This window comes from Crocodylus porosus, unplaced genomic scaffold, assembly GCF_001723895.1.
Source record: "Crocodylus porosus isolate Cpor-Errol unplaced genomic scaffold, CroPor_comp1, whole genome shotgun sequence".
Taxonomy (NCBI): domain Eukaryota; kingdom Metazoa; phylum Chordata; order Crocodylia; family Crocodylidae; genus Crocodylus; species Crocodylus porosus.
In genome coordinates, this window is record NW_017728918.1 from 33,376,974 (window position 1) to 33,387,708 (window position 10,735).

A 10,735-nucleotide genomic window follows, 5' to 3' on the forward strand; every position below is an offset into this window, starting at 1 on the left:
CAGTTCTATGGCCCCATATACATTACAGGTATCACACAATTAACTGGTTAATTGTGCAATTGCCTTGAAACCAGCTACATGTACAAAGTACTTATCACATCATAAAAAGCTCCAACCAGCTACAAAGTTGGACCTTGAAAATGTGTACTAACTTTATAGCTGGTTACTATTGAGCTTAATTTGCACGTGTAGCAGGGTTGCACCACATCCAGCTAGGGCTGGGAGTCCTGCAACTTTTGGGATTCTCGGCCTCGGTAGCTCTGTATTCCCAGCAGGACCCTGCAGCCCCTCGGACTCAAAGATACTGGTACCCTGCAGCATGCCTCCTGATGCCGGGGTATGGTTGTGATTGCCGAGCCCTGGGGTGGCTGAAACCCCCAGAGCTGAAAGATTGCTGCTGCCATGATCTCCCAGCCCCAGGAGTTTCATGCAACCCTTAGGCTGTAACATCCCCGCCCCCCCCAGATCAGAGGCCATGAAAAAAATTATAATTATAAAGCCAGCTGGGTCTGGAAAATAAATAAAGACACAATCAAAACTATTCTAATTGAAAAATGTCCAGCAGCAGTGGGATGCTTTGAATTTTGTCTGAAAAGGATGGTGGAAGATGGGTAAATCCTATAAATTATCATCAGAGAAAGGAAAATAGGGGAACCATTAATAAGTCAAATAAGATATTATTTTGTTTTAGTTGTAAGTTAGTTTAATTTAAATATGTCCCAGTTGACAGTGGTTATCATCTCAGTGAGAAATGTCAAAAGCTCCCTAAAGCATCTTGGACCACATAACTCTAAATCTCTCCATTCAAACATGCAGCATTGGGATTTGTAATGATCATAAAGGGTCAGAACTTTCCCTTTACATCTTATCCAAGTTAATAGTGGTCTCATTCTTAATGTATTTGCCTCTACTAATGTTTTGACATAGAGGGAATGGCTGTGTACATTACTGTAAGAGCTCTAGAAAGAGAAAAGAAATAGAAAAATAGATCATTTGCTTTCAGTCTATAACTATTTAGGATGATAGACTACAAGCACTTGGAACATAGAGTGCTCCCCTAAACTAAACAGTGGAGAAATATGAGCAAAAAATAATAGACTGGTCATGTTGTAGATCAATATTATTGTTCATGTTGTGGGTCAGCTGAAAATCTATATACCACCTTGACAGAATACTTCAACAAAGCAAGTAAAAAGGAGCCTGACTGTATGGCCCAGTGTGACAGGGAACCCAAACCCTGTCATGAGGGCAATGGTGCGGTGGGGCAGGCACAGAAGCCCTGTGAGGTGACCACTGCATCCACAACCAAGACTGTATCCAGCGGTGCAGAGCCAAGACTCAAAGAGAGTTCATGTAAGTTGATGCTGCTCTGTAGTACACAAGTACTAAATGGGTACTCAGTATACTAAATGACTCAACAATAACAACTGCACAGTCAGCATCTCATGCTGATGCGCCCATTATGTAACAAACTATGAACTACCTAGTTAGGTAAAGGTCAATGTATATACATCTCTGGTTCTTTTTTGGAGTTTTCAGTGAGAACAAGCACCAGATGTTTGAATTCCCTTGCACTGAGTCACTCATTATTGTCTGAGTGGACAGAATGACCACTTATGAGCAGATGCGTACATTCTGGTGCTAGTTAAGATGCATTGAATGCAAACTTTCTTCACTTATGTTGGTCTTTCACTATTCAAGCAATATATTGCCACTAAGTCTATTTAAGAACTGAATTGTTTAGAAACAACCAAATATGGTGAGGTTCTCTCTCCAATGTAGTGGCCTGAAGAGAATTATAATAAGTAATTCTTATAATAAGTTAATTTTATTTCCCCAATCCAGATATGATAGAAAGAGGACAAATATAAATATATTATAGTAGCTGCAATATCAGCAATAACCTTTACAAAGAAGTCCTAATGCTCCAATTTTTTAAGTAAGTATTTTGTTCTGTGTTTTATAAATACTTTTGTGCTATTAAATAACATTACTGTAAATTCACTGTACTGTAAATTCTCATCCCCTGCTGTTTATAACCCTCCCATACAACTGAAGATTTAACTTACATCTCTCAAGTCTCAATACAATTTATTTATACGCATCTATGGGCACATCTATGAACCCACTGAATACAATTTTCAAGTGTCAAAAGTTGCAGATATTTTCTTTCAAAAATCCAAAAAAACCGGAGTGTTAAGGGTTCCCATGATCTCTATGACTAAGCTGCTAAGTTTAGTAAAGGCAGCACCATTGTCATGATCCTGACAAAAATGCCAAAAGTTTGTTGTGTCCTGCCCAGCCAGCTAGTTTCCTATTGATATAGGTCACAGTTCTGGCAAATTTAACAGACTGTTAACACATAACATGAAAAGATATATGGAAGGATAACAAGATTACATCAATTAAGGCAGTCACTTATAATCCAGTTTTCATACATTTCATAGATTTTCAGGGTCAGAAGGGACCTCAGCTGATCATTGAGTCTGACCCCCTGCCCTGGGTAGGAAAGAGTGCTGGGTCAAATGATACCAGCTAGGTGCTTGTCCAGTCTTCTCTTAAAGACCTCCAAGGTAGGGAAGAGCACCACCACCCTTGGGACCCCATTCCAGATTCTGGTAACCCTTACTGTAAAGAAGTTCTTCTTAATAATCTGCTCTCTGTCAGTCTGTGGTCATTGTTTCTAGTTACTCCAAGGGGTGCCCTGGTAAACAGAGTATCTTCTATGCCTTGCTGCCCCTCCCCCCCCTCCCCCAACAAATTTGTAAATGGTCACAATATCCACTCTCAGCCTTCTCTTATGGAGGCTGAAGTAATCTAGGGTCCCTTAACCTCTCCTCATAGGACCTATCCTGCAGGCCCCTAATCATATGAGTGGCCTTCCTCTGGACCTTCTCAAAAGTTATCCACATCCCTCTTGAAGTGTGGTGCCCAAAACTGAATGCATTACTCCAGCTGCAGCCTTACCAGTGACACATAGAGGCGTAGTATCACCTCCCTAGACCTGTTCATGATGCATGATAGCATGTGGTAACTATGACTCTTAGATCCCTTTCCGCTGTTGTGCTGCTTAGAAAGTCCTCCCCCAATCTGTATGTGTGCTGGTGATTGCTTCTCCCTAGGTGCACTACTCTGTACTTACCCTTGTTAAACTGCTTCCCATTTTGTTCTGCACACCTTTTCAGCTTGTCCAAATCCACCTGAATCCATTCCCTGCCCTCCAGTGTGTCTGCTTTGCCCCATAATTTGGTGTTAGCCATAAATTTGGACAGCGTGCTCACTATGTACTTGTCCAAAGCACTGATGAAGGTGTTAAACAGCAGTGGCTCAAGGACCGAGCCCTGTGGGACACCACTGCCCACATCCTTCCAAGTCAATGAAAAATAAAAGCCAATTAAGACCACTAGTGGCCACTGAGTGCATTTCAGCTGAATGGTCCTGAGGTGTCATGAGCCTAAGTTCCACAGATTGAAGTTGAAAGTTTAATGTAACAAATCTCTAGCAATGGTTTACATTTTAAACATTTTCAGAAAATACAAAAACACAGAGTAGAATGCATGTAAGTGTGCTGTTATCTGTGGCAGTACTACTTTCCTGAAGGCAACTGGAAGTAAGAAATTTTGACAGGCTACATTTGTGTGCCTAACTGAGCTATGTGTAAATGCTAGTATTCATAGCTACATTTGATTGAGGCTTATAATTGTACTCATAAATATGGAGGGCAGCTTTAAAAGTTTGTACTTTACTGTATCAAGAGTTTCCCATCAACAGAATGTTTATACTAATATCTATCTTGATGTTATACATAATAATCAAATTTGTATATGTTACAATTGAACTAATGGGGAATGTTACCTTAATTTCAGTGGGGGCAGAGTTGACTGAGGCCATGAAGTTTATTATTCCTATTTTTATTCTTCCTTACCTTACAAGTGGTCTCCAACAGTACCATTTCCTCAAACACTGGACATGCACAAGCTTTCATGGGTCCCAGATGAAGTTTGGGTGGCTTAACTTAAACTACATAAATCTGAGCTCAAGGTGGCATGTGCAAGTGTTTGCTACTTGGCAGGGCAGCGGGAGGTAAATGGGTAGAGGAGGGACTGGTAGGATTGAGTAGCTTGTCAGTCTGCAGGCAGGGGGTTGCCTGATCTAGAGAGGTGTAATTGAGCTGGGAGAGAAATAGTTTGGTCAGAGGGGAGAGGGAAGAACAGCACAGCTTTCGGGATGTGAATGGCTGGGCTTTCCTAGCCCCTGGGCTATGCATTCTGAGCATTCAGATTGTCCTTAGTTGGGGTGAGCTCAATGTAAGGTTGTATGTACCCTTAGAAAGCAGGAATGAAACTCAGATTTTTAGAATGGTGCTTAGGGTATAGTCTATTAATTACAGCTCTTAATTCAGTCAGTGCCCTCATAAACAGAGGTGAAAATAGCACTAAGTGGATAAAATCTGCTTTTAAAGCAGTATTTTCAGAAAAAACCCCACTTTTCTTCAAAATGTCACTGAATATTTTAGTTCTGAATAAGATATTATTTTGATTAAATTCAGTTCAGATAACTGACATTTTTAGGTACCATTGATTCCAATGAGGTATTGGTTGGTGTATCTAAAATGAACTAATGATAATGAAAATGTTTCTTGTGCAAGAGATAATGAACAGACTAATAGTTATATTGTGTCAAACAAATTATATACTGCAGGGATTCACAGATAGATAACTTTATGTCACCTCCTGACTGCAGAAAGAGAAGACTTAATTTAAGAAAATTCCAAGAGAAGAAAAAAATGTATGCTTGTCAAAGAAAGATTGGTGAAAAAAATATACATGAAACTTACCACTGACAAATTAGTGTCCAGCTTAATACTGCTAAACAAATGCTCAGAACACCACCTAAAATGATGGAAACTAAAGAGCCTTTAGGAAGTCTTCCAGAATCTGTAACATATAAAAATGGGTTTCACTGTGTCAACAACAAACACAGTGTAGTGACATATCAGTCATAGTATTTTTTCCAGCATGCATTTTTGTATTTCCTGCCCATTAGACATTAGAACTCCCAATAAAACTCTATAAAACCATCAGGCCATCCCTCAGATACGAAAACCTGTTCCCTGCAAGGATGCTCCAGCAGACAGAGTATCTTTGAAAGAGCCATTTAAAACCCTGAAGTAACCCCCACTGACCACATACCCTTAGTTGTTACACATCACCCTGCAATAAGAAAGATCAGCTAACAATTACAGACAATACTCAAAAAGGATCAGATTTGACAGAAATATTCCCAATCTCCTTGTTCTTGGCTTTCGAACAACTCCTTAATCTTGTTCAATTCATCATCATAAGCAATTCCTCACTGATCAGCGTACAGTTAATGGGATGTAATGGGTCACAATCCTGTCTTAATAAGACATACAAGACTTGCCAACTCACCTCCACTGCTACCACAACAAACACCCCCATACTGAAACTATTAGAATCCACAGATCCTATACATATCTATTCCTCACCCAGTAAAACAGATGACCTCACAGAAAATACTTAGGTGAAAATAGACAAAAATTACACTCTTGAATGAACAAACACAGGAAAAGGATAAAGGACAGACACATAGATAAACAGGGAGGAAAACTCTTTTAACAGAACTACCACTCACTTTGTGACAAGCAACGTTTTTTGTGATATCTTTTATTGGATGAACTGCCTAGTTGGGAGAGCTACTGGACAAGCTTTCAGGCATCAGATGCTCTTCATCCAGTCTCTAAAGAAATATATAGTTGGTCCAATAATATCGATCATAAATAACAAAGGAAAAAAGCTTCTCCTCTCCATGTTTCCTTGACCATCATGGCTACAAAATATCAGAACCTCATTTTCTAACTTCACAATCCTTGTCCTGAAGGGGAATTTACAAAGCAGATTGAAAAAAAGATGGGTCTGGGAACAAATACTCATACCTTTACTGGACAGAAAAAAATAAGGACTAAACACAAACATTGGCTCTATTATAAACTATGTATTAATCTCTCTCCCTCCTTGATAGTCTTGTTATTTTCATTATCAGGTTATTATCCTTCCTACTGCATTTCTCTGGCCTTTCAGCTAACTGGATAATGAGTCTTTGCTGTTTTTACAGCCCTATTCTACCCTTTAGCCAGGCTGTTTCTATTTACATATGGAGTTTTCCCATAGATTATTATTCTATTCATTATTTAGCTCAAGCTGTGTCTGTTTCTTTCTAAGACCTGAAGAAGAGTGTTTGTGCTAAAAATACTAGTCTAAACCTCTCGCAGCCACACAGTTTGTCCAATAAAAGTTATCATTCTCCAAAATATCCTTGCCTCTCGTGTATATCCTGACCCATCACAGCAACAATATCACTCCAATACTACTATGATATTAATAAGGCCAGTTTTCCCGTTTGAGTCAGTCCTCATTGTTGCATGAAATATTGGTACATAATACTATGCAGATTCTACCAGGCAATGGAAACAAAGGTTTGATTCCTCATCTCATACTCATACTGAGCGGAAATCAGTCTCAAAGTAAAAAAATAGTGGGATTAATTAAACCGAGTGAAGTCATGGGCACATGCAGGATTGTGGCAATGGGAGTGGGACTACACCCACTTTAGCTGTGTGGTGCATGCACAGTGAAGAGAGCTCATGGTGTATGTGACATACAGCTGAAGGGGCCTTGGCTTCAACCCTTCATTATGATGCTGATGCCAGTGAACTTTTTCTCTGAGCTCACCAGCATGTCAGCACAGCTCCTGCTGGAATTCAGCATGTGCTATGAACTCTTTGAGATTTTCAGCTCAGGGTTTGCCTGGAGTCCCTGCTTTTAAGTAGCTTTGGGCCTTGCCCTAACCCTAACTGTAACCCTCCCCCAACTCCTGCCGCCCCGGCACGGGCCATCCGCCCCTTCCCGGGGTAGCTGGGCACCGACCCCGGGGCCCCGCACGCCTGCCATGGTCCTCTCCAGATTCAGGATCAGGGAAAAGGAAAGGATGAGCACTTGTGGGCAGCCCCTGAACTCCGGTAAAACAGTGCTGAGTGTTCCTGCCACTACTGCTCACGCCTCCCTCTTTTCCCCTGATGTTGAATTAGAGGAAGTAGGGGGAAAGCGGGATAGCAGGACTTTGGGCAGATGCTGTGCCAAACAACTGGCGAGCTCATAGAGCTCGCTGACATGGTGGTGAGCTCTGAGACCTCCCAACATATGCGATACACAGTGAAAGGGGGATACAACTGCACCACCATACCCTGTCTGGTTTGTCCCTGAGCAAGGATGTAGCAGTTATATTCATAGTGACTGAAAGATAAAGTATGGCCTAAAAGGAGAAAACAAACAAACAACAACAAAACAACACAAGTTTCTTTTAACTGGTACCACCTCCTAGAGATCAATATTGTATTGTACATAAATGCATTGTTAGACTATACTTTTTTAAGGGTGACTTTTACCTCTGTGAAGCATTCGTTCCTAGGTGGTACCCTTTTTCTCATATACCATACATCCCCAAATAAGCAGAACACCTTCTCTTTGAAAAAGGAAGAATGACTATTTTTTCCATAGTTATGGCAGCATAGTGCAGGGGTAGAGCTAATTACCCTCCCTTTCCTGCTTAGTTAAAAGATATATAGTTTTAACCCTTTTACAGTGGAATTGTCAGAGGCTCTTGCCTGCTGCTGAAGACTGGACATCATGGCTGAATCTGAGATTTTCAAAAGAGATTAAAATAGCTCGCAGGTCTGTGGAATGAAAGAAAGACAAGGAGTAGCTAACAGCAGAGAAAATTGCAAAAAGAAAGGATAGCTCGATTAGTGGAACATTAAGACTATTGAAAGGAGAGAGGGTTGTTGACACCCATGGAACGAAGTAGAAATGCCACTGATGTTGTTGGACAGTGGCTTTTAAAATGGGAAGAAATTCTTAGCAGAAAATCACTCTCCCCCTAGAGGTGTCACCCCAATTTTTGGGAAACAGGTATGTGTTGTATCACTGTTAATTACTTTCGCCTTTTGGAAACATCCATAGCTTAAATTTCTCTTTATAATTTATTATAGAATTTGCAGAGATTTCTTATGCCATGTTTGGGCTATATTATTAGTCTACAGTCCAGCTCAGTTGGTCATCAACCCATCGATTCTAATTGACAGGTAGATCCCAGGGCCTCTTTTGGTTGATTCTGGGCTGGGGGAGAGCTGGGCGCTTATGCACGTGCACACATACTCCCCCCCGCCCCCACCCCCAGCAGGTTAATCAGTTGGGGAGGGGAGGGGTAGGAGTCAGATCAAGGCCCCTGCAGTGAGTGACTGACCATGCAGCCCAGCCAAAATCAGGGAAAGGCAAGTAAGGCCCCAGCCTGGCCAAGTGGGAGGATTTGAACTTAGGGGGCTGGAGGTGGTAGTGCCTACCTGTGCTCAGGGCGCAGAGGACAGCCCACAGCAGCAGCTGCCTCATCCCAAGCACAGGTGGGGGGGGCATGGACCCCCCAGGGGCTCCTCCAGGCTGCATCCAGCAGCAGGAGTCCCCTCCTCCCATGTGCCCCTGGATGACCAGATCTTCCCAGACCCAGCTGGGCATGGGACAATCCCACTTCTGTGCTATGCTGAGCCTTGCCCAACTGGTGCCTAGATGAACACGGCATCAGGCCCTCGTCTGGCCAGGTCTGGACTCTCCATGGTCTAGGCATGAAGGGGTGGGGGTCCTTCTGCTGGGGACAGCTTGATGGAGGCCCCGGGGGCTCATGCTCCTCCACCTGTGCTTGGGACAAGGCAGCTACTGCTGTGGCTTCCCGCTGTGACCGGAGTAGAAGTGGGGGATGGGAACAGATCCCTGGGGCCTCCACTGCAGGAGCCCCCCACCCCCACATAGCCCTAGACAATGGAGAGTCCCAGATGTGACCAGGTGGGGCCCAATCCCACTTCTGCGCCATGGCTGTGCTGAGCCGCACCTGCCTGGCAGCCAGACGAATGTGGCGTTGGGCCCTGGCCTGGCCAGGTCTGGGACTCTCCACTGAGGGTATGACTGCAGCAGGCCCTAGTCTACCATCTGCCCCAAGGAGAGAGAGACAATTAGTATTTCAGTTGCTGGTGCATGAATATAATTACTATTGTGAGTATGTTAAGGAGGGTACAAACAAATCTTTACCAACCTAATGCTCTGTGAAGCCTGATTTCCTATGATGAAAAACCACTTTTATAGTACTGATATTGGGGAGTATTATCATTACTTCTACTCCTTTGAGCTGACGTGCAGGACAGCACAGCTTCTGACACCTAATATATAATGTATTTTAAACAAAAACCAATCTTTCTGTTAATGTGCTTCTCCTGCTCCTGGTTATTATCTGTTATTTACATTATAGTGTATTTTAATGGGTCCTACCATTTTGGGGCATGTTAAGAAGTTGAAAGGATTTTCATGGCACTATTGTGTGATTGCAAAACAAATCCAAGTCATGCCTCTTACCAGCAGCATGGTGAAAATTAGGGGATATTTTCAAAAGCACCTAAAAGATTGTGGAATACAACTTACTTTAGCCAGTTTTGAACATTTCCTCATAAATGACATCCCTCTGTCACATATCATACCCTAGAATTTTGGTTCAAAGATGTTTTTGAATCACTTCTCATAATCTCTTTGTACAAAGTATCTTCTTTTCAGTCCTAATTTCGAATTCATCTATTTTTTCCATTATTTTAAGACCAGGAAAATGGAGAAAATAGGGATTTGTAAACTGAAGATAAGCAACAAATCTGTATTATATTATTTATCATTATTGTGACTAGGAGAGTCAATTAACAAGTTTACTGTTCCCATCATTTCCCAGTACAAGTTTTGACTAAACTAGAAAAGTTACCCAACTTTAGAAAAGGAAGTCTGGAAACTAATGATAAAGTCCACCATAAAACAGGACTGAATATTATATGAATGCGCCACATAGAATAATTAATGTTATTAGCATTTTTAAGAGCACTTTAGATGATTGAAATCCTAATAATGATTTGAAGTACTTTAATAATTTTAAACCCCTTTAAACCACATACGCCTAAAATTTCAATCACTTTATAATTCCAGCTGTTCATTTATTATAAGCCATGTGTTGGTTTAAGAGAGTTGAGATGCATTTTCACTTTGGTTCAACAAGCTCCTTCTGAATGTACAAAGTACCAGCTGAAGATAAAAAAAGGCTATTCAAATACAAGTTATGAAATAAAAATACAAATAAAACAATGAACAACATAAATTACACTGAATAGCAACTACACTATAATAGGCCTGTGTGAAGCGGCTAACATTTGCTTCGGATTTGGTCAGTTTGAGGGACAGTGATTTGATTCGATGATTTGAATCACTGTCCCGATTCAAGTCACCTGAACCTGATTCGGAGATTCCTCTACTGCTGAATCTCCAAATCAGCCAGGCCAGGCCCATCCCCCACCCCTCTCCCAGCAATGGCTGCCCTGCCTGTCCCAGCTCCTGGCTCTTTGGAAAAAAAAACCCCACCTCACTAGGCGCTGTTGGGAGGGGGGCAATCCCTGCTGCCCCCACTGTTCCATGCTGCATGGGAGGCTCTGATTGAGCCCCCTGATCCCTCCTTGCTCCTCCAGCCCCACCACAGGTGCCCCGCCTGGGCCAGCTCTGGCCCTTTAAGAACCCCCCCCAAAATCCCTGGACTCACTGTTCCTGCCAGTGGAGGGTGAACCCCAATGCCCCCCATTGCCCCA

At 42.2% G+C, this 10,735-nt stretch overlaps 1 protein-coding gene across 1 annotated transcript in view; it reads right to left on the reverse strand.

Annotated features, from left to right (window-relative positions):
• The window catches only part of TPO (thyroid peroxidase), a gene marked incomplete at its 5' end in the record, with an annotated part of 109,645 nt that overhangs the window by 16,286 nt on the left and 82,624 nt on the right, over positions 1 to 10,735 (reverse strand). The window contains one exon of the mRNA XM_019538148.1: positions 4,838 to 4,937. Coding sequence (XP_019393693.1) covers positions 4,838 to 4,937 — 100 coding nt within the window. The remainder of the gene's footprint in view (positions 1 to 4,837; positions 4,938 to 10,735) is intronic.